This window comes from Lutra lutra, chromosome 5, assembly GCF_902655055.1.
Source record: "Lutra lutra chromosome 5, mLutLut1.2, whole genome shotgun sequence".
NCBI classification, from domain to species: Eukaryota; Metazoa; Chordata; class Mammalia; order Carnivora; family Mustelidae; genus Lutra; species Lutra lutra.
The window spans coordinates 107,228,147-107,253,444 of NC_062282.1; the positions used below are offsets into that span (position 1 = coordinate 107,228,147).

Below are 25,298 nucleotides of genomic sequence, written 5' to 3' on the forward strand. Positions count from 1 at the left end.
ATAGAATCTATGCAAGAATGCTTATAAGCAGTATTAGTTATTAGCAGTCCGAAAGCAGAAACAATGCAAATGTCCATTAATTGGTGAATGGACAAATAAAGTGTGGTATATACAAAAATGGAATTTTACTTGGCTACGAAGAACAAAGTACTGATGCATGCTACAGTACTGAGGAACCTTGCCAAGACATGCTAAGTGAAAGAAGCCAGTCACAAAAGACTAACACGTATGATTCCATTTAAGTGAAGTGTCCAGCATAGGCAAATCTACAGAGACAAAAAGTAGATTTGTGGTTGCACAGCGCTGGGGAAGAAATGGAAAGTAACTGCCCTGGGGTGACGAAAATGTTAAGTTGACTGTGGTGTGGTTACAAAATTCTATGAATACACTGCCTTGGACACTCTAAATGGATAACATTTTTATCATTAGGGAACTGCAAATCAAATAGTCAACCAACTGTATATCTCAACGATTTAAAAAAAAAAACACTGAAATCATTAGAATTTAGCGTTTTCTGAAACTCTAGAAATCTTTTTGACTCAGCTGGAGAACCTCCAGAGAACACTGGAAGCCTGACTGGAGACAAACTGAAATAATTACAACTCAAGTGGGGAAAGACTACAATATATTAAAATCTGAAGGGCTGCCATTTGCGTTATGTGTCCGGTGATGTGTCATCCCAATTTTACGACTGACTGAAATGTATTAGAGTCACAGGGCGAGAAAATGTCAGTGCTCTGACTGAGACCTCCCACTGAGGTCTTTTTCTAGTTTCAGTTTGGCTGCGGAAAGTAAAGAGTTGTGGGCAAAAAAAGGCAACGGGTGAGAGAATCCAGTTGCTACAAGTGTTTCGTGAATGAACACTGGTAGGAAGAGGGAGAAAGAAAATTTTAAGTTAACTTTGGTACCCTTGTGAAGAAACACTCGTTTTTACGAGGAAATGATTCCATGTCATTTTAGGATGTTACTAAAATAAAAAAGAGAAAATATATTCAACTTTGGAAAATCGTACCCCACACCAGTGACTTCTTTCAATCTTGGAGCTTCATCCTCCGCCTTCCCTGACGTAGAGTTCTTCAGAACTACCCGTTTTCTGACTCTCTCAAAGGAGCAACTAGCGCGACACTTGCACGGCGCACGCCAACCTCGAGACTCCGCCTCTGCGCGCGCTGGAGAAACTCGAGCCTCCGCCTCTGCGCGTGCGCACTGCTTCTCTTTCCGCCTCCGCTTGGAAACCTCACCTAGGAGGTCCGTGGCCCGAGGGAGGCGGCTCCTTTGTGTGTCGTTTGTTGAATCGGGTTTCCAGGGTTTCCACGCCACCTGTGAAGGTCAACCGCGGTGGCCCACAGCTCCGCGCCTCCGCGGACTGCGGTTGGCCGTCGCCATGACAGCGACCGCTGGGGGCCCTGGTAAGCGCGGATCCCGCCTCTGTGGGTCCCTGAAAGGCTGCCCACGATTGGCTCGCAGTCCGGCACGCTCTCTGGCCTCCGACCTATAGTTGGAGCGCTTTGCGAGACTCCTGCGGAAGCACCACGCCCTGTTGCTCTTGGGGGTCCTCGCTGCGCTCTCAGTGGACTGGCTTAGAATCTTGGTTCCTCGCGTGGGTGTTAAAGCCTATGATGCGGCCAAGAATAGCAAGAATATTGGGCCCTTTTAAAAAAGGAATTCTTTTTTAGGGTGGTTTTGGATTCATCGGATAATTGAGCTGGAAGTCACCGAGATTCTCCATATACCCCTTACCTGAATACGTGCAGAGCCTCCGCTTAATACCAACATTTCCGATTCTTGTGACTCTACATTGACACATCATAATCGAAGTCCATAGTTTACCTTTGGGTTCACTGTTGGTGGTGTCTGTTCTTTCGGTTTAGACAGGTGTTTAATGCTTTGTATCCCTCATTATGGTATCGTACAAAATAGTTCTACTGATCCCCAAATCCTCTGTGCTCCGCTTATTCGCACCCACCTCCTATAACCACTAGTCGTTGTTTTGTCTTTTCTAGAATGTCATATAGTTGGAATCATACAGTATGTAGCCTTTTCAGATTGACCTCTTTCACTTAATAGTGTGCATTTAAGGTTCTTTTCACGACTTGAGAGCTCATTTCTTTTTAGCACGGAGTAATATTCCTGGTCGTTGTCTGGATGTACCAACGTTTATTGACCTATTGATGCACTGAAAAACATGTTGGTTGCTTCTAATTTTTGACCGTTATGAATAAAGCCAATGTAAACATCCTCGTGCAGGTTTTTGTAACTTGAAAACTTAAGTTTTCAACTCCTCTGAGTAAATATCAAGGAGCACAACTGCTGGATTGTATGATAAGAATATGTTTAGTTTTGTAAGAAACTGCCTAACTTTTAAAGTGGCTGTACCATTTTGCATACCCATAAACAGTGAATGAAAGTTCCTTTTGCTCCACTCTCACCAGCATTTGGTGTTGTCAGGGTTCCAGCTTTTGGACATTGTAATAGGTGGGTTGTTGTACCTCATTGTTTTCTGTTTCTCTGATGACATATTATGACATATAATGACTTTTTCAAATGGTTGGCGTTTCTTTATATATGATGATAAAGTGACCTTTTTTCTAATTTATTTTATTTTTTTATAAACATATAATGTATTATTCGCCTCAGGGGTACAGGTCTGTGAATCGCCAGGTATACATGCTTCATAGCACTCACCATGGCATATACCCTCCCCAATGTCCGTAACCCCACCACCCTCACCCTACCCCCATCGCCCTGCAACCCTGAGTTTGTTTTGTGAGATTAAGAGTCTTTACGGTTTGTAAAGTGACCTACTTTTAAAATCACATTGTTTATTTTCTTACTGTTGAGATTTAAGTGTTCTTTGTATATTTTGGATAACAGTCCAATATCAGATATGTCTTTTGCAAGTATTTTCTGCAAGTCTGTGGCTTGTTTTCTCATTTTCTTGATACCATCTTTTGTAGAGCAAAAGTTTTTTTCATTTTAGTGAAGTTCAGCTTACCTATTCTTTCTTTCATGGGTGATGCCTTTGGTGTTGTATCTTCACCATACCCAAGGCCATCTAGGTTTTCTCCTATATTATCTTAAAGGAGTTCTATAGTTTTGCATTTAATTTTTGTGAAGGATATAAGGTCTGTTTCTAGATTCATTGTTTTCCAGGTAGACGTCCAGTTGTTCCCACATCATTGTTACAAAGATTTTCTTTACTCCATTGTATTTCCTTTGTTCCTTTGCCAAAGATCCGGGCTTTATATTTAGAGGGCATTTACTTCAGGGCTCTTTGTTCTATTCCATTGATCTTTCTGTCTGTTTTTTTCACCAGTATTGCCTGGCCTTGATTACTGTAGCTTTATAGTAAGTCTTAATGTTGGGTAGTGTCACCTCTTTGTTATTCTCCCTCAGGATTGTGTTGGCTACTTTGGTTTTTATGCCCTCCGTATAAACTTTAGAGTCAGTTTGTCAATATCTATAAAATAACTTAGTGGGATTTTTATTGTGATTGCTCAAATCGGTAGATCAAGTTGGAAGAACTGATGTCGTGACAATATTGAGTCTTTCTGTCCATGAACATGGAATATCTCCATTTAGTTCTTTTATTTCACTTATTAGAATTTTGTGGTTTTCCTTTTATAGATCTTGTACATATTTTGTTAGAGTTATACCTAAGTATTTTTGAATTTTGGGTGCTAATATAAATGGTATTGCATTTTCCATTTCAAATTCCACTTGTTTTTGCTGGTAAGTGGAAAAACAATTGACTTTTTAAAAAATATTAACCCTGTATCCTTCAAGCTTGCAAAAATCACTTACTAATTCTGGGAGTTTTTGTGTTGATTCCTTCAGATTCTTTGCATATAAAATCATGTTGTCTGTGAATAAAGACTGTTTTATATTTTCTTCCCCAATTTATATACTTTTTATTTACTTTTATTGTCTTAGTGCATAGGTAGTATTTCTAGTATGATGTTGCAAAGGAGTGGTGAGGGGATAGGAATGTTGCATCTTAAGGTCCTGGTTGAAAGTGACATTTACCTGATCTATAATTTCAGTAGATCGAATGGAGAGTAGTTTTGGTTAGTCTGATTTCTCCTGGAATTGGGCAAGAGTGAGAAATGAAGACAACGAGATGTGGCCAAGCAGTATTCCAGCTTTTTGTTATACAACTTCCAGAAGCTGGTAACTAGTGTGTCCCTGTCACTTGACCCCAGAGTGGGGAGCCTGCTTCTCCCTCTCCTACTCCCCCTGCTATATTCTCTCTCTCTCTCTCTCTCTCTCTCTGGTGTCAAATAAATAAATAAAATCTTTTTTTTAAAGGAATGTATAGAAAAAGAAAAATTTAAACCAGGCAGTTCTACTCCAGAAGGTTACAGTATCTTTGTTATTTTTTTAAGATGTATTTATTTATTTGAGAGAGATTGAGGAGTGGGAGGGAGAGGGAGAGAATCTTAAGCATACTCCTTGCTGAGCAAGGAGTTGGATGCAACACTAGATCCCAGGCCCCTGAGATCATGACCTGAGCTGAAATCGAGAGTGAGATGTTTGACTGAGCCACCCAGGAGCCCTAACCAACCAAGCCCCACAGGGGTGCCCAGAAGCTTACAGTATTTTTACATAATCCTAAATAGTCACATTAGACAGCTTTGGTAACATATTCTTTTTTCAGCTTAAGTTTTTTCCTGATTGTAAATATAATACATGCTGATTATAGAACATTTGTAGAATATGTTGAAGTAGGAAAAAATGCCCACACAATGCCAATAGTAACTTTTTGATATATTTTCTAATGTGACTGGTAAAATAAAATGGAATAACTTAAGTCAAGGGGGCCAGAAGGCAATTAATGAGGAGGGGTTTACACACCTTCTCATCAGGTAGAACCTTGAACTTTTGAACTGGGCTAAACTGCAAATATTCCAAGGACTCTGCAGGAGTACCTGCAACTTACTACAGTAACAGACTTTTTCTTATTGATAGACTTAGCAACTAACTCTGTTTAGCTAAGATTAATTTTCTGCCCTCAACACCAGTTAAAATTTTTATAAAACAACATATAGAAGCATTCTTTGTCTTAAAAAGCCCCTGACTTAGAATTTTTTAAAAACTCCCTAAATTGCAATTCTCAGACCTCAGCTAAATGCTTTTATTTCAGTACTGCCTCTTCTTTTCGTTGACACTAACAATCCTGAATTTTAAGAACATAGTCTACATGCATGCTACCATATACTATATCTCTTTTTTTTGTTTCCTCCTACTTTTTAAAAAATATACAGACTAGGTTTTTTTAGAGCATTAGTTTTTGTTACTGAAACAGCACACGTTTATTATCTTATAGTTCTGTAGGTCAGAAGTCTAAAATGGTCTCACTGACCTAAAATCAAAGTGGCAGCATGACTGCATTCCTTCTGGAGACTCTAGGAGAGAATCTGTGTTTTAGCCTTCACCATCCTCTAGAGACTGCTTGAGTTCCTTGACTTTTGGTCTCTTCCCCCATTTCAGAGCCAACAATGGCTAGTGAAGTTTTTTGGTTTTTGGTTGTTGTTTTTTTTACATTGTATCACTCTGACACCACTCTCCTGCCTCTCTCTTTCACTTGCAAGGATTTTGTGGTTCAGTGGGCCCACCTGGATAATCCCAGCTAATCTCCACACCTCAAAATCAGATGAATAGCAACCTTAATTCTGTTTGTCACTTTAATTCCCCTTGCCATGTAATATAACATATTCACAATTTACTGGAATTAGAACATGGACATCTTTGGCAGGGGAGGGGTCTTTATTCTTCCTGCCAGAGTCCTATACATATTGTTCTCCATTGTGCTTTTATTCCGTTTAACATATCTTTGAGATTATATCAGTAGATATGGGTTTGCCTCATTCTTTTTAATGGCTGCATAATGTTCCTTTGCTCGGATATACCATAATTTATTTAATGAATCACTGTTGATGGTATTTAGGTTATTTTCAATCTTGCTATTACAATTTTTTTTAAAGATTTACTTATTGATGGAGAGAGAACAGCAAGAGAGGGAACACAAGCAGGGGGAGTGGGAGAGGGAGAAGTAGGCTTCCTGCCAAGCAGGGATGCAGGGCTTGATCCCAAGACCCTGAGATCATGACCTGAGCCAAAAGCAGATTCTTAACCAGCTGCCTCACCCAGGTTTAAAAAACTTTTTAAACAACTATAACAGTCACATATTTTATCATGAAGATATACTATGTTTTAATTGTTTTTCCATTGTAGGACATTTCTGTTTCAGCCTATAATTAATGTGCCTTCTAAAAATGCCTAACTCAAGTATTTAAAAAATTGCTATGTATTTTCATCTGAGTCTGAATAGTCTGTGACTGTTGCATATGCTAAATAGAACCATGTAATTTTGGATTATAGTGGATGCTATAGCTAACTCTCACCTTTATTCTGTAGCTCAATATACAGAGTGGTTGCTAAATTCCATGCATACTAAGAAGTTCTCTTTTTTATGTCCCTCCATTCTCTAATCAAAATTTGCTTTTTCCTTGATGTCTTAATTGGCAGTTTCTGCTGGCCATTTGTAGGTTTTTAACAGTTTATTAGGCAGAGTTAATAAAAAATTAACAGAAGACATAATCTCATGCGTAAGGAATTTGCAGCCATTTGGTAGACTTAAAATGTTTAAGTGAATAAACAAGAATTAGGTACATAACTATTTTTCTCATTGTTATATTGGGATATGACATAGAATGGAGTAGACTTGAATTCAAGTATTTTAGTCTTAACTCACATATTTTAAGGCTTAATTAAGAGAAAATATGGTGAGCCAAAAAGTAGTTGATAGATAGGGAATTATGTGTATTTTTACCTGCTAGATAAATCTATGATTACTAATTCAGAAGCTTAGTCACTCATATAAATATTGTTGAGATTCATAATCTGAAGGTGAATATACTTACATGTGTTGTTTAAGATTCTAAATTGTTATATGAATATAGAATGGGGCCTCAGGTGAAGAAAACAATTAAGTTGCACAAAATTTAAGAAGTTTTAATATAGCTTTTAATATGACTTCACATACATTTTACTTGTTTATAGTCCAGGATTGGAAACAATATCATGTGAAAATTCTTGCTTTAGAATAACTGCTTCTTGGGGTGCCTGGGTTGCTCAGTGGGTTAAAGCCTCTGCCTTTGGCTCAGGTCATGATCTCAGTGTCCTGGGATGGAGCCCCGCATCAGGCTCTCTGCTCAGCGGGGAGCCTACTTCCCCTCTCACTCTCTGCCTTCCTCTCTGACTACTTGTGATCTCTGTCAAATAAATTTTTTTTAAAAATCTTTAAAATAACTGCTTCTTACCATTTCTTTTTCTTCCTCCCTACTTCCTCGTGCTTCTGAGTTTCAGATAGACTATCCTATATGCTTACTAATTATTACTTATATATAGCTAGCTTATATATATATATATGTATATATATATATATAATATACACCTGCCACATCATAATGTTTGTTCTCAATTTTTGAAATCTTGTATAATTTCCAGTTTAACTACTTTTTATTCTCCCCAAAAATATGCTCTGCCCAATATTATTAAAAAATGTTTGCCCCATGAAAAACAATCCATTCATTTTGATTTAAATGTTGTTTTAGGATCTTGGAGTGAAAATGTACTAGAATATTTTCTGAGAAATAACCTGATCACAACAGAAGATGGCGCTGAGATCGTCTGGTATCATGCTGCTAACCATAAGGCACAACTGAATGAGGCACTGAAAAGTAAGTCAATACAGTTTCTTGTATTTACACTGGATAATAAATTGATTCAGGTCTTTTTGTGATATGTAGGCATATTTGTAGGTACCAAAGACTTAGATGATCAAAATGCAAATTGTAGGCTGACATAAGTATTTTTATAAAAGATCTCATTTTGGGGACGCCTGGGTGGCTCAGTTGGTTGGACAACTGCCTTCGGCTCAGGTCATGATCCCGGAGTCCTGGGATCGAGTCCCACATCGGGCTCCCAGCTCCATGGGGAGTCTGCTTCTCCCTCTGACCTTCTCCTCCCTCATGCTCTCTCTCACTGTCTTGTTCTCAAATAAATAAATAAAATCTTTAAAAAAAAATAAAATAAAAGATCTCATTTTGTTTACAAAATGAACAAATTTGCATAATGGGAGAATTTTCTTATTTTCCAAAAGTGATTTACTTTTTCTGTGTCTACTTGAAACTCTCAATATATTATTACACTTGCTTATACATTGTAGTCATTTGAAAAAATTTTTAATATCATTGTTGTATGTCTTACATATTTTTGTGTCCTTCATAGTGTACTAAGGAGAATTTCAATAAGTATGTTAATGGATGGATGAAGCCATTGTGTACTAATTTATAATTAATTGCCTTGGGCTAGAAAACAGGACTTTGGTTTACTAACTTAATCTATTTAAAAATATATATATATATATCTCACATGTATGTATTTATCTGTCTATATCTATATATATCTTTTATCTATTTCTCTATATATCTATATAGGATATATAGTTATATACATCCCTTCATTATAGATGAACACTATAGCAGTTTTTTTAGCTACTTCCTATGAAGTACCCATGTTGGCTGCAGCAGCACAGGAGACTGAAAGCATTATCACCAGAGAGGTCTAGGGCATAGCTCAAAGTGACCTGGTACAACAAGGAAAACTCCACAGTCCCAAGTTTTATTGTAAAAATTAATGTATCTTTTGCATCCTACTCAATTATATATCTGGATAATGTATCTGAATATGTATTTCTTTTACTGTAAAGATTTTTTTTTCTTTTTTTAAAAGATTTTTTATTTATTTGACAGAGAGATCACAAGTAGGCAGAGAGGTAGGCAGATAGAAATGGGGAAGCAGGCTCCCTGCTGAGCAGAGAACTCAATGTGGGGCTCGATCCCAGGACCCTGAGATCACGACCTGAGCTGAAGGCAAAGGCTTAACCCTCTGAGCCACCCAGGCGCCCCTGTAGATATTTTTTAACTGTTATTCTTTCTTCTCAAAAGGAGCAACTTTGGTTTAATATGGAATCCTGATACCTAAAACAGTGCCTAGCACATAATAACCACACAGTGATTGTGTAATAAATGAATTTTAGCAAAAGCAACACTCAAGAAAAAGTTGTTTAGTGGATGCCAGGAGCTGGTGGGAGTAGAGAATAGGGAGTGAATGCTAATGGATACAGGGTTTCTTTTTGGGATAATGAAATTTTTCTGGCATTAAGTACTGGTGGTGGTTGCACAGCCTTTTGAATATCCTAAAAAAACACTGAATTGGGGTGCCTGGGAGGCTCAGTTGGTTAAGTGTCTACCTTTGGCTCAGGTCATGATCCCAAGGTCCTAGATGGAGCCAACATCAGGCTCCCTGCTCAGCGGGGATCCTGCTTCTCCCTCTTCCTCTGCCTGCTGCTCCTCCTGCTTATGCTCTCTCTCTCTCTCTCTCTGTGTCAAATAAATAAATTTTTTAAAAATCTAAAAAATAAAAAATAAGAAACTATTGAATGTATACTTTAAAAGTGGAATTTTATGGTCTGTGAATTATATGTCAATTTTTTAAAGATTGTATTCATTTATTTGAGAGAGAGAGAGGGAGAAAGAGAGCATGAGTAGGGGAGAGGGTCAGAGAGAGAAGCAGACTCCCTGCTAAGTAGGGAGCCCTTGGGATTGGATCCCAGAACCCCGGGATCATGATCCCAGCCAAAGGCAGATGCCTAACCAACTAAGCCACCCAGGCACCCCTATGTTAATTTTTAAAAATGGAAAAAAGGAAGAAGTAAAGTACTATTTACAGACATAATGGTTGTATATATAGAAAATCAAAAATCTCACAGATAAATGATTGAAATTCATGGGTAAATTTAGAAAAATCTCAGGATACAAAGTCAAAACAAAATAAATTTTATTTCTATGTAATAGCAACTAAAAATTTGGAAAAAATTGTTAAAAATTTATAATTCATAATAGTATATGCTGAAATCTTATACTAAAAATATAGTATTTTTTTATTATACTATACTAAAAATAGTATAGAGATCAATAGATCAATATGTTGATCCAGGAAGTTTTCATAGGTTAGTCTTCAGATAATGTCCTTTTTACATTCTGTTAGGCAAAACCAGAGCCCCAAATTTTATAGTTTGGAAATGCTCTTCACAAATCCCTTTTCTCAGCCATGGTTAGTTTTGTGATTTCTTTTTAGGCTAAAGGAAAAGAGAGAGGATCCTAGAGATATGAAGGCTATATTTCAGTGGTTTATCTTATTTCTCCCAGAATATTTAAACATAGTATAACTATTATTAATACATCTGTTTCAGTTTGGTTAACATGGGAAACTGGATTTTCAACAATGTCTATGATTTTTAAAAAAACAGAGTACAGGAGAAACAATGTAAAAGTACCACTTGGTATTTATTGCACTGTCAACACATCTAGAGCTCAGAATAGTCAAAGTTGTTACAGAAGTTATTACATATAATGTAATTTTATTTTATGGTTTCAGCATTTAAATTTTATTTATTTATTAACATTTAGATTTTAAACACATTCATATTTTAAAATGTCCTGGTAAGAAAAACAGAAAACATTGAGTCTTTTTGAGAATAAAATATGTATTTAAAAAACTTTTGTAACATCTTCAGGAAAAGTGTCACTATAAGCAATAAATATCTATAGTTTCTAATGTGAGGAGTGAGAAGATAAAAGTACTATTTTATTCTCAGAAACTTCAATGAACACGTATTAATCCTTCCTTTTGTATACTCACTTTGCTATGTACTGGAAAGAAATTAATATTTTAACATCAGCTTAAGAGCTGTAGATATACAGAAAGGCATTTAACTCCTCGCCTGTTTGCTCAACTGTGAAACAAACAAACTTGTGAAGGCCTAGTACAGTACCTGGTACTTAGTAGTTATTCCGTAAATGTTAGTTTTTGTCTTCCTCAAAAGACTACTGGACCTGACATCTTCTGTTTTATTAGCATTAACTTAAGTTCTTTTATTTGGACAGGTACTGCTCACATGATAGAGGCTGATGTCCTTCTTCCGAGTGATGGGTCAGAATATAGCCAACCAATCATGGCCCATCCTCCTGAAACAAATAGTGATAATACTTTACAGGAATGGCTGACTGCAGTTATAAAAAGCAATAAAGGCATCAAGCTGGATTTCAAGAGGTATTTGTATAAACATTTTCAGTCTTTTAGTTGCTGTAGAGTAACAATGAAAATAAAAGGTTAATAGCTTCATATATCTGTACTTGACTAAGTTTATACTTCAAACTGAAAATGGAATTACAGACTAGTATGTTTCAAGAAGGGACCTAAGACCTATTGAATTGTTCACTTAAATTGTTTCTTAGGAACCCTTTGAAGCTAAAATTAAATTCATTTTTACAAAGGAATTTATCACAAATGACCATTGTGATAATAGAATGATAAAATTTAAAATGCTACTTTCACTAAAAGTAGTCCGAAGGGAACCTGGGTGGCTCAGTCAGTTAAGCATCAGACTCTTGATTTTAGCTCAGATCATGATCTCAGGGTTGTGAGGTCATGTCCCGCATTGCACTAAGTGCTGGGCATGGAACCTGCATAGGAGTCTCTCTCCCTACCTCCCAACCCTGCCCCCACAACTTACCCTCTTTAAAAAAAAAAAAAAAGTAATCTGAGAGAGAGTTGGTAGTAGTTTGGGTAGTTAATGCATATCCTACCTGATTTACATTGTATTTGTATATGGGAAGTTATCTAGAAGTCTTTCAATAATCCAAGAGTTCTTTATAAATTTTATTTTGGAAGCATTGACAGTGAAGAGCAAGATTAAGTGTTATTTCCCTTTCTGTGGCTATCATGGAAAATTTTACTTTTGCGGTATTTTAGCAGTATAAAAATTATAGGTAAAGCCAGGAATATACTGTGCTACTACAGAAGCTCACCATAAGCCCCATGAAGGGGACTGCTATGAAAGTCTAGGATTTAGGGCACCTGGGTGTCTCAGTGGGTTAAGCATCTGCCTTCGGTTCAGGTCATGATCCCAGAGTGTGGGGATCAAGCCCTGCATCAGGCTCCCTGCCCAGCGCTGAATCTGCTTCTCCCTCTCACTTTGCCTCTCCCTCTGCACCTCTTTAATGTTTGGTGACTCAGTTTTAGCTCTCCTTGCCTTTTCATGTATATGTTTACTATTGCCCATTGAATTGTTCTCTCTGATACATTCTGTGGCTGCTCACTAGTCAGTTCAGCTCATTCATTTCTAGCAGCTCCCACACACACGTATGCTGAGCCACTAAGATTGCAGATTTTTTGGTCAGAACATATTTGAAGGGAAATGAGTTTATCTAACAGTTCTATGGACATGTATACCGTGTCAAACACTTTTCTAAGAGCACTGAATGTGTTGATTCATTTGATCCTCATAGCAATCCTAGGAGGTAGCTTATTGCTATCATCCTCATTTCCAGATGAGGAAAAAGAAGCAGAGAGGAGTCAGTAGACTGCTTACTGTCACAGAGTTGGTAGGAAATCTGCCAGCCTGGCTGGAGAGTTTACACTGTAGACTCTGTGCTACCTCTGTAAAAGGAGCTGATGGACCTATTAGTCAAATTTTACTGGTTCTTATTTTATGGCTCTAAGTTATTTTGTTTGGTATACAAATAATAACTAAGTACTAAAATTTATCTGAAACATAGTTTGTTTTTCTTTGAAGTATGCCTTATATGTTGCTGTTGGGCAAAATGCATCCTCAGCCTTTGTTTTTCCCCAAAAATGTTAGGGCTTTTCCTCGACATTTACTCTTCAAGAAGGATTTTACCATTGTTTTGTCAGCTTTCTGTTCCAGAAAAATAAAAATTACAACACAAAGGTTTTATTTTCTTCAGTAAGGTTTTAGGTTTTTCTTTTTCTTTTTTTTTTTTTTAATGGCTTCCCGGCCTTCAGGATAGTGATTCTTTTTTTTTTTTTTTAAAGATTTTATTTATTTATTTGACAAACAGAGATTACAAGTAGGCAGAGAGGTAGGCAGAGAGAGAGAGAGAGAGAGGAAGCAGGCTCCCTGCTGAGCAGAGAGCCCGATGTGGGGCTCAATCCCAGGACCCTGGGATCATGACCTGAGCCGAAGGCAGAGGCTTTAACCCGCTGAGCCACCCAGGCGCCCCAGTTTTAGGTTTTTCTTTTTTTTTCTTTTTTTTTTTTAAGATTTTATTTACTTATTTGACAGACAGAGATCACAAGTAGGCAGAGAGGCAGGCAGAGAGAGAGGAGGAAGCAGGCTCCCCACTGAGCAGAGAGCCTGATGCGGGGCTCGATCCCAGGACCCTGAGATCATGACCTGAGCCGAAGGCAGAGGCTTTAACCCACTGAGCCACCCAGGCGCCCCTAGGTTTTTCTTAATAGAGGTTTTGTTTTTCTTATTTAAGTTACTGATAAGGGCAAGTAAAATTAACATAGTCTATATCAGCAATAATTAAAATGTTTACATATAGAATATATATATTAAATTCTTTTTCATTATGTTCTATGTCATAACTCCTTAGGTTTAACTGCACAGTGCTTTGCACATAGTAGACCCTTCATATATGCTGGTGGGATTTCAATTTTGGGGAGAATATGCTGTCTGCTGATGTTACCCAGTAGTAAGCCATTATTGAATGCCCTATATCACCTTACTAAATTGAGAAAGCCTAAGAATCTCCTCCCTGAATGTAAGCTGGAAATTAGTGTTTAATCCAACCTTCACAGACACCAGATTTCTTAAGAAATCAGAATTCTTTCTGGAAAAAGAGATGTTGGTGGCAGACATGTGTGAATTAATTCAGGTTTTCTTCCTGTTCCACCCATGAAGAGCAGAACCCCACAGGAACTTGGCTGCTGCTATAGGGCTTGTGGATAAGCAAGCTCTGGGGTCACAGGTACAAGTTGCTTGCTACCAAAAATGGGGGTGCCTGATCTCAGAATTGTATTTTAACATGGCACTGATATTAATCAAGGCAGAAAGCATTTGAGACAGAGAAATGATAGCATCTGAATTAAAGTCTGCAAGGTCCAGCATTAGAGTTTAGTAATCCACTAACATTTAGGGCCTCCATTTCAGAGAGAGAGAATGAACAAAAAGAAATTCATGGGGCACGTGGGTGGCTCAGTCGGTTAAGTGTCTGCCTTTGGCTCAGGTCATGATCCCAGGGTCCTGGGATCAAGCCCCACATCAGGCTCCCTGCTGGGCAGGAAGCCTGCTTCTCCCTCTCCCTCTGCCTGCTGCTCTACTTGTGCTCTCTCTCTATCTCTCTAATAAATAAATAAAATAAATAAAATGTATTTTTAAAAAAGAAGTTCACTACACAGGAGCAAAGTGAAAGAGAGGCTGGAGACTAGCTTCCTCTGTTTTTTTTTTTTTTTTAAAGATTTTTATTTATTTATTTGACAGAAAGAGATCACAAGTAGACAGAGAGGCAGGCAGAGAGAGAGAGAGGGAAGCAGGCTCCCTGCTGAGCAGAGAGCCCGATGCGGGACTCGATCCCAGGACCCTGAGATCATGACCTGAGCCGAAGGCAGCGGCTTAACCCACTGAGCCACCCAGGCGCCCCTGGTTTTAATGAATAGTATCCTTTCTCACTAATAAATATGACCTAATAAATAGGGAAGTTATTACTTTTTCTTCTTATCCTAGGAGGCCTGAAAGGAGTGAGTTGAAGAGTGCTGGAAGCATAGGCAGGTGGACTCGAATCCACTAAGAAACTTGGAAATGTGAGGAGAGGATACTGAATATTCCCCTCTGACAGCCATCTCCCCAACTCTTAGCCCCCCACTGTAGTAGTCACTTAAACCTAATTTTCTCAGAAGCAAACTTAGGCCTTAAAGATTCAGAAGAGATTCAGAATTATAAATAGTGTAGTAGTCCAGTAAAGTTCATATGTGTATTTTTTTAAAAAAGTAAAATTTATGGGGATGCCTGGATGGCTCAGTTGGTTAAGCATCCAACTCTTCATTTCAGCTCAGGTCATGATCTCAGGGTCCTGGGATGGAGTCCTACATTGGGCTCTGCTCTTAGCAAAGAGTCTGCTTGAGGATTTTCTCTCTTCCTTTCCCTCTGCCCCTCACGCTACTCGCTCTCTCTAAAGTAAATAAATATATCTTTAAAAATAAGTAATATTTATGTAGGCTGATTATAACCTTATTGTTTCAAAATCTATAGATGTCAGTTAGAATAGATGTAGAGAAAAGAGTAAAACTGCTTTTTTATTTAAGTAGTAACTAAGGGGGCACCTGGTAGCTCAGTTTGTTAAGTGTCTGCCTTTTAAATGGATGCATTCCTGGAAACCTATAAACTTCCAAGACTGAAACAGGAAGAAGTTGACAACCTGAATAGATCAATATCTAGTAATGAGATTGAAGCAGTGATCAAAAACCTCCCCAAAAACAAGATCCCAGGACCTGACGGATCCCCTGGGGAATACTACCAAACATTCAAAGAAGAAATAATACCTATTCTCCTGAAGCTGTTTCAAAAAATAGAAACAGAAGGAAAACTTCCAGAGTCTTTCTATGAAGCCAGCATTACCCTGATCCCTAAACCAGGCAAAGACCCCATCAGAAAGGAGAATTTCAGACCAATATCCCTGATGAATATGGATGCCAAGATTCTCAACAAGATCCTAGCTAATAGGATCCAACAGTACTTTCCACCATGACCAGATGGGATTTATCCCTGGGATGCAAGGGTGGTTCAACATTTGCAAATCAATAAATGTGATAGAACAAATCAATAAGAGAAGAGTGAAGAACCACATGGTCCTCTCAGTTGATGCAGAAAAAGCATTTGACAAAATACAGCATCCATTCCTGATTAAAATTTCAAAGTATAGGGATCAAGGACCGTTTCTCAACTTCATAAAATCTATTTATGAAAAACCCACAGCAAATATCATTCTCAATGGGGAAAAGCTGACAGCCTTCCCTTTGAGATCAGGAACACGACAAGGATGCCCACTCTCACCACTCTTCTTCAACATAGTATTAGAAGTCCTAGCAACAGCAATGAGAAAACAAAAAGAAGTAAAAGGTATTCAGATTGACAAAGAAGAAGTCAAACTCTCTGTCTCCACAGATGACATGATACTTTATATGGAAAACCCAGAAGACTCCACCCCCAAACTACTAGAACTCATAAGCAATTCAGTAATGTGGCAGGATAAAAAAAAATCAATGCACAGAAATCAGTTGCTTTCTTATACACGAAAAATGAAAATATAGAAAGGGAAATTAGAGAATAGATTGCATTTACTATATCACCAAGAACCATAAGATACCTTGGAATAAACCTAACCAAAGAGGTAAAGGATTTGTATTGAGGAACTATAGAACACTCATGAAAGAAATCGAAGAAGACACAAAGAGATGGAAAAGCATTCCATGCCCATGGATTGGAAGAATAAACATTGTTAAAATGTCTATACTACCCAGAGCGATCTATACTTTCAGTGCCATCCTGATCAAAATTTCACCAGCATTTTTCAAAGTGCTGGAATAAACAATCCTAAATTTTGTATGGAACCAAAAGGACCCCGAATTGCTAAAGAAATGTTGAAAAAGAAAAACGAAACTGGGGACATCATGTTGCCTGATTTTGAGCTTTACTACAAAGCTGTGATCACCACGACAGCATGGTGCTGGCACAAAAACAGACACATAGACCAATGGAACAGAGTGGAGAGTCCAGATATGGACCTGCAACTCTGTGGTCAAATAATCTTCGACAAAGCAGGAGAAAATATCCAGTGGGAAAAAAGACAGTCTCTTCAATAAATGGTGCTGGGAAAATTGGACAACTATGTGTAGAAGAATGAAACTCGACCATTCTCTTACACCATACACAAAGATAAACTCAAATGGATAAAAGACCTTAACGTGAAGCAGGAATCTATCAAAATCCTAGAGAACATAGGCAGTAACCTCTTTGACATAGACCACAGCAACTTCTTTCAAGACATGTCTCCAAAGGCAAAGGAAACAAAAGTAAAAATAAACTTTTAGGATTTCATCAAGATAAAAAGCTTCTGCACAGCAAAGGAAAGAGTCAACAAAACAAAGAGGCAACCCACAGAATGGGAGAAGATATTCATAAATGACACTACAGACAAAGGGCTGATATCCAAGATCTATAAAGAACTCCTCAAACTCAACACTCAAAAAACAGATAATCACGTCAAAAAAATGGGAAGACATGAACAGACACTTCTCCAAAGAAGACATACAAATGGCCAACAGACAAGTGAATAAATGTTCATCCTCATTAGCTATCAGGGAGATTCAAGTCAGAACCACATTGAGACACAACCTTACACCAGTTAGAATGGCCAAAATTAACAAGACAGGAAACAACAAGTGTTGGAGAGGATGTGGAGAAAGGGGAACCCTCTTACATTGTTGGTGGGAATGCAAGTTGGTGGAGCCATTTTGGAAAACAGTGTGGAGATTCCTTAAGAAATTAAAAATAAAGCTACCCTATGACCCTGCAATTGCACTACTGGATATTTACCCTGAAGATACAGATGTCTTGAAAAGAAGGGCCATTTGTACCCCAATGTTCATAGCAGCAATGGCCACAATAGCCAAACTGTGGAAAGAGCCAAGATGCCCTTCAATAGACAAATGGATAAAGAAGATATGGGCCATATATACAATGGAATATTATGCCTCCATCAGAAAGGATAAATACCCAACTTTTGTATCAACATAGATGGGACTGGAGGAGATTATGCTGAGTGAAATAAGCCAAGAAGAGAAAGTCAATTATCATATGATTTCACTTACTTGTGGAGCATAAGGAATATCATGGAGGACATTAGGAGGAGGAAAGGAAAAGTGAATTGGGGGAAATCGGAGGGGGAGATGAAGCATGAGAGACTGTGAACTCTGAGAAACAAACTGAGGGTTTTGGAAGGGAGAGGGTGGGGGATGGGTGAGCCTGGTGATGGGTATTAAGGAGGGCACGTATTGCATGGAGCACTGGGTGTGGTGCATAAACAATAAATCTTGGAACACTGAAAAAATAAAATAAAATGAAAAAAAATTGTCTGCCTTCTGCTCGGGTCATGAGCCCAGGGCTCCTGCCCTGCTCAGTGGAGAATCTGCTTATCCCTCTCCCTCTGCCTGCCACTCCCCTTGCTTGTGCTCTCTCCCTCTCCCTGCCCAGTGAATAAATAAAATCTTTTAAAAAATAAATATAGTAACTAAAATATGGTTGTCTCTAGACTCCAGAAAAGATGTTTATGAAGTGAAAATGAAATTTATAAAAGTTTTAAGAGGATGTTATAATTTTATACTTTGCAATCAGTTTTAGAAATATGTTTATGCATCCAAACTTAAAAGTATACATGAAAGAATAGAGGCTCTTTTCTCTGAGATCATGAGCCAGTAGAGACACAGTGCCTAGGTATACTGTAGGTATTTTCATAAATGTGAATTTTCAGGTTATGAGTATATCTAATTTTTAAATCTTATGTATAGATTCTCTGAAGACTGAGTATTTATGTCTTTTCTTAAATTATTTTATACTGAGTGTTCCTAATACAGTTTTGAAACTTCAGTCTTTCTACAAATAGTGGCATTCTTCATGTGTTTTTAGAACCCTTAAGGTATCCTCATGAATAATAAGTATAAGTCAACAATTTAAGATATGGCATATGTTAACTTCTCCTCTGGTGTTAATGTGATCTTTGATTTTATTTAGTTCAGTCATTATCATATTACAATTTTGTTAGGAAGTTGAAAACATTGAAACCACTAGTCTAAAAGAACTTTTTACTTTTACTTTAGGAATGTATCTCATTGACAACAACTGTGTTTTTAGTCTGGCAGCTGTGGAACCATCCATGATGCTCCTGGAAAATGTGAAGAGGCATCTGAAACGTCCTGTGTGGATTAATGCTGATATTCTTCCTGGTCCAAATGGAAATAGCAGGGTAGTGGATGCAAAACCTTTTATAGACACGGTGACATCCTTCTTTCCAGATGTGACATTTTCCCTAGGTTGGACAACAGGATGGCATCCTGAGAAAGTCAATGAAGGTAATAATTTTAAAAATGTATTTCTTGTGCTCGCTTCGGCAGCACATATACTAAAAAATGTATTTCTTATGGGTCAAATTAAAATCTGCTCAAAATACAAAAATAACAGGTTTAAATACAAAACCAAACTCTTATTCCAAAATCTAAGAGCCTAATGGAGATAAAGCTCTGGCCCTAAGGCATCTGTATGTCTCTTCTTTCTTTTCTTTCAGATGGACTGCATTTGTTGGTGACATTGTATCACCAAGCTTGGATGGGAAATTTGCATGGTCTAGATTAACCAAAGTTGCCTCTACAAACTTTAAACGAATCCTGAATTGGTCTCTTTGAACTTGCAAATCACTCTATACTCTTTTTTTGTTGTTGTTCCTTTTTACCTTGGAGCAAACTTCCTACATCAGATGAACGATAAAGAAGTACTTCTCCCGTGATGTGAGGCCAGAAGGAGGGACAGTGTTGTTGAAGAGCCCAAGTTCTACTCCATGGACATTGAAAAGGGCTCCATAAGTAGTTTGCTGGTTTCATCTCTTTGTCTGGGGGGGGAGTGGGAGGCCATGAGACTCTCCTCTAGGCTGGATCCTTCTTCCCTTTCGTCTCTTCACTTCAGGATGGACCCGAATTTCAGCTTTTTTCCCCCCAGTTGAAGCTGATTATGCTGTTTGGGGTCATCTTTCTATTTCTTCATACATCCTTAGGCAGTGATTTACAGGTAAACAGCTCAAAAGCCATCAGATGCTCTGGAGCTCCTGTCCACATGGTAAAAGTAAATGAAGAAGGTATTTAGAGCATATAGAGATGTTAGTCTTTACCCTGCGTTCAGGGAATTCATCTTTTACTTACTTTCAGTTATTGTTTTTTTTAAGCTTTTACTTATTTATTTGACAGAGAGAGAGAGAGAGAGCATAAGCAGGGGGAGAGCCAGAAGGAGAAGCAGGATCCCCATTGAGCAAAGGGCCTGACGTGGGGCTGGATTCCAGGACCCTGGGATCTTGACCGAGCTGAAGGCAAAGGTCAAACTGACTGAGCTACCCAAGCACCCCTGCAATTATTGTATTTAGACGTTAACTTTTTAGTCCAACATAAGATCAGAGTAACTGCTATCTAGTGAGTAGTGACATTTAGGTTCTAACCCTCTGGACCAACAATTGATGTGATTGAGACAAAGAATAATATGCTTATCATAATTCTAATTTTTTAAGCATTTTAATTTTAATTAGCTTCATTAAAGAATATTGCTTGTAATTCAAAGTGTTCAAAGAAGGTAAATGAGAAATAGTTTATCGACTTCCTTACTGATTCTAAACTCCTTTTGTCACTGTTTAGTATAATTCTGGCTTAACCTCAGGCTTTAAGTAATTAGACTATATCTGGATTTTGAAGTCATTTTGTTGTTGAATGTGTCCAGGCTGCTTTTCTCCCATCAGCCTCTTGTCATTACCAACATATGCTTTATACTTCCTTACTTTTTATTTCTTATAAATAAATATTTATTTATTTTAGAGAGAGAGAGAAAGAGAGGGAGTGCTTGTGAGTGAGGGGTGGGGCAGAGGAAGAAGGAAAGAGAGAATCCCAAGCAGACTGCACACTGAGCTGGAGCCAGATCTTACAAACCTGAGATTATGACCCAAGCAGAAATCAAGAGTCAGATGCCCAACCAACTGAGCTACCCAGACACCCCATGTTTCACAGATTTAGAAAAGAGTTTATAAATTTATAGTCATGCAAATGTAGCTTCTGTTAGCAATCCCTTTTTCTAATTACAAAGATTTTCAGATTTTCAAGGAAAGCAGAACATTGCCCTTCTTTTATGAGGAATTTAGCTGCTAAACTAACATATTCACATAAGCTTTCTGTAAAATATTCTTTTATTCACCAGTACTTTTTATAGGCTGTTTTTTATAGAGGCTGTTATTTATTTATTTATTTATTCTGTCGGGGAGGGACAGAGGGACAGGGAGATAAGAGTCTGAGGCAGACTCCACACTGAGTGTAGAGCGCAACACGGGGCTCAGTCCTACAACCCTGAGATCACCACCTGAGCAAAAACCAAGAATTGGGCATTTTAGCCCACTGCATCATGCAGATGCCCCATAGAGGCTATTATTTTGAAAATATAATTTTTTTTCTATTTTTTTAGAGACAGAGAGAGAAGGGGGGAGAGAGGCAGAAGGAGAGGGAAGAAAGAATCCCAGGCAGGCTCTACACCCAGTGCAGAGCCTGACAAGGGACTCAGTCTCACAGCCCTGAGATCATGACCTGAGCTGAAATCCAGAGTTGGTCGCTCAACTGAATGAGCTACCCAGGTGCCCCCCAAAATATAATTTTTTTTCCCAAAGCTTTTATAAAAAAGCAAGTGTGTTTTCCACAGTCTCTTAACATGATTTAAAACCCATATATAAAAGTCATTTTGGGAATGCCTGGTGGCTTATTCAGTTAAGCATCCAACTCTTGATTTTGGCTCAGGTCATCATCTCAGTGACATGGGGTCGAGCCTGGTGTCAGGCTCCATGCTAAAAGCATGGTCTGTTTGGGATTCTCTCTCTCTCCCTCTCCCTCTAACCTTCCCCCACTTGCATACATTCTTGCTCCCTAAATAAAATTATTTTTAAAAAATGAAAGTCATTTTTCTACTATTTCTACTTCAGATAAATGTATAAGTAGTTTGGACTAGCCAAAAAATAATCATGAAGATAATTATTTCTTAAACATCTACTACCTAGCAAGCATCTTTCTGTTGAAAAAAAAAAAATAAGTAACAAACACAATGGAAAATCTAAGTTTATTTATGTACCTTTTTAAAAAGATTATATTTGTTTATTTGAGAGAGAGAGACAGAGCAAGCATCAGCAGGGGGAAGGGCAGAGAGACAAGCAGACTCCCCACTGAGTACGAACCCCGACATGCTCGATTCCAGGACCCTGAGATCAGGACCTCAGCTGAAGGCAGATGCCTAGCCAAAGGCAGATGCCTAGCCAAACCCAGACACTCCCAGAAAATCTAAGTTTATAGAGAATATTAGTAAGGGAGATAAGGTCACCAGGGTGGCTCAGTCTGTTGGGCATCTGCCTTTAGCTCAGGTCATAATCCCAGTGTCCTGGGATCAAGCCCTTCATCCAGCTCCCTGCTCAGCAGAGAATCAGCTTCTCCCTCCTGCTGCTCTTGTGCTCTCACTCACTCTCTCCCTCTCAAAGAAATAAGATCTTTAAAAAGAAAATGAGCCAGATATACCTAAGGTAAGAGCCTTAGAATCTTTAAGATAAATATAGTATAAAGGTTTGAGTTTTTTGTCCTTGAGAGATTAGTAAAACCTTTTTAATATTTTAATGTTTTATTAAATTTGCTCTTAAGTCACTTGTGGCATGATTTTAGACTTGATTTTTTGTCTCTATTTTCCATTCAAAATATTTTCATGTATTAAGTGGTAATTTAGTTCACTCTGAATCCGAATAGAGCTTTTTATAAAATACCCATGAATTACCTACTCACAGGTAATTTAATTTAGTTTTTTATTTAACTGACTTTTAGGATTCCAGTTAGAAAAGTTGAATTTCTTTCTTTCATTTCAGGTTACAGTTGGACAATGGTGAAAGAAATGGAGTATATATGTAAGGAGCTAAATCAGCCTGTAACATTTCCTGTCAGAGCAGCATTAGTCAGGCAGTCTTGTTCTCAGTTACTTTGGCTGTTAAAGAAATCAAACAGGTATGTGTAAGTTTAACAAAATAGCATATGTGTGTGAGATGTGTGAGAAAGAGACAGAGGATGAAAACTGATTATGGAAAGACAGTGCGTGGGGATGCCAGGCTGGCTCAGTCGGTTATGTGTCTGCCTTCGGTTCCCAGAGTTGTGGAATCGAGCCCCACATTAGGCTTCCCTGCTTCTCCCTCTGCCTCTGCTCCTTCCCCCACTCATGCATGCGCACTCTCTTTCTCAAAAATAAATGAATAAAATCGTAAAAAAAAAAGACTGTGTGAGAAAAAGATGGAGACAGAGAGCAGAGAGTGAACACTGATTGTGTAAGTGAACAAATCCCCTCACTTGAAAGAAGCTCCTGATTAATCTTCACTTACATAACATCATGTCTTTCACCTCTATTCCTCACAAAAGTTTCTGAACACAGTAGGTGCCCAGTAAATGTCCTTTTTCTATTATGTTATACACTCTCAAAAAGTTTTAAGTCAATAAAATAGTTTCTCTTTGAATTCTAAATTTCAGAAGTTTCTTCCATATAAAAATTTTATCATTTTAATATATAATAAAAATTAGTTGGACTACCTCTTAAATATCAAAAGAGATTATAAATGTACAGATATTGAAACAATTTTGATACTGTCTTTTTAATATACTAGTTAGTAGAACAAGGAAAATCCAGAAATAAACCCAAATCTATCATGGAAATTAGTTTAGGGAAAGCTAGCATTTCAAATCATTGGTGCAAAAGTTCAGTATGGTATGTGAGAATAGGCCAACTGTGCAGAAAAAAAAAAAAAAACCTGGCACCTTTCATTCATCTTTCTTCCAAAATGAATTCCAGGTGAATTAAAGACTTGAAAATCAAGCATTAAATACACAAAGAAAAAATATGATATTTTCTGTAGTTTTAGAGTGGAGAAGACCTTTCTTAGTAAGGCACAAAACTTAGAAGCTATTCTCGCTGCAAAGTTACCAGAGAAAGAAGTCTAATATTAAAAAATATATATATTTTTTTTACTTGAGCTCAAATTAAGATAGCTACCTCAGAAATGCAGGGAAGAAAGTGTTCCAGAGAATGAATGGGTTTATAGGGTTATATACTATTTTAATCTTCTAAAATAAAATAATAAATATAATAAATTGAATAATATATTTATAATAAAATTTTATATTTTATAATAATATAATAAATTTATAATATATTATGTATAATATAATACTACTACTACACTATACTATAATATAATAAATAATACCTATTATGTAGGTAAGTTTCTGTTAAGAGCAATCTCTGTTAATAGCTCTCTTCCTGGTACAAGCTGGCTGTTGAGGAGGAGGTAAAGAGATTTTCCTGTATCTGCTGAGGTTTTGTTTGTTTTTTTACACAAAATAATGTTTGTGCCATCTTGGGGTGGCCTGCTCTTGGCTCCCACATTTCTATGTCTTTATTTTCTTATTTTCCTTATTTGAGCTTTCCGTCTTGTTTCTTGATTAAACTAGATGCACAATAAACTAGAGAAGGCAATATCCTAAGGAAAGCAAGAGCATCAAGGTAGGAGTCTTCTGGGTCCTTGACATGTGGAGGCACAAAATCAGCCCTGAATTATTTGTGCTTTTCCAGCTATGTGAGAAAGAGAGCTAGGCTTGTTTAAGCTATTTTTAATTTAGGTTTCTATTATAACAGCTGAACTATATCCTTATACAATACATGAACTCATACAAATACCTATATATGAAGCCCTTAAGAAAATCTACAAAGTAAAATAAGATGTTTTCTGATTATAATACAGTAAACCCAGAAACTATAATAAACCCAAAATAAAAAATAATTCTACTACCTAGATGCCTAAAAAATTTCTCTTAAAACAACTTTTGAGGAGGGGCATCTGGGTGGCTCAGTGGGTTAAGCCTCTGCCTTTGGCTCAGGTCATGATCCCAGGATCCTGGGATCGAGCCCCACGTCGGGCTCTCTGCTCAGCAGAGAGCCTGCTTCCTCCTCTCTCTTTCTCTACCTGCTTCTCTGCCTACTTGTGATTTCTGTCTGTCAAATAAATTAAAAAAATCTTAAAAAAACTTTTGAGGAAAAACTTACAATTGTGTGATACAAATTGACAATAATGAAAACCTACACAAAAGGAACAATGGGACACTGCTAAAGCAGTGGTCAGAGAAAAAAGAAAAGTCTTAAATACTTGCATTAATAAATATAAATATGTTAATAAATATAAAAATGAAAGTAAAGCATCCAACTCAAGAAATTATGAAGCTATATAAAACATAATTTTAAAGGATAAAAGACAAATTAGTGAATCATTAATCAAAAATATGAATAAATCTAAGAGCTGGTTTCTAAAAAAAAGATAAATCCATTATCTAGGTTTTATTTTTTTAAAGATTTATTTATTTATTTATTTGACAGAGAAAGATCACAAGTAGACAGAGAGGCAGGCAGAGAGGGAGAAAGAGAGGAGGAGGAGGAAACAGGCTCCCCGATGAGCAGAGAGCCCGATGTGGAACTCGATCCCAGGACCCTGAGATCATGACCC

At 37.5% G+C, this 25,298-nt stretch overlaps 1 protein-coding gene across 3 annotated transcripts in view; it reads left to right on the forward strand.

The window, feature by feature from the left end:
• The first annotated feature begins 1,172 nt into the window (after positions 1-1,172).
• Positions 1,173-25,298, forward strand: part of FAM151B (family with sequence similarity 151 member B) — a 37,165-nt gene continuing 13,039 nt past the window's right edge. For 2 of the 3 annotated variants that reach the window (XM_047731652.1, XM_047731651.1), the window contains exons 1-5: positions 1,275-1,409; positions 7,617-7,742; positions 11,013-11,178; positions 18,842-19,059; positions 22,626-22,761. In XM_047731652.1, coding sequence (XP_047587608.1) covers positions 1,385-1,409; positions 7,617-7,742; positions 11,013-11,178; positions 18,842-19,059; positions 22,626-22,761 — 671 coding nt within the window. In that variant the 5' untranslated portion in view covers positions 1,275-1,384. Of the gene's footprint in view, positions 1,249-1,274; positions 1,410-7,616; positions 7,743-11,012; positions 11,179-18,841; positions 19,060-22,625; positions 22,762-25,298 lie in introns of those variants that run through there. The other variant, XM_047731654.1, reaches the window with a different exon arrangement.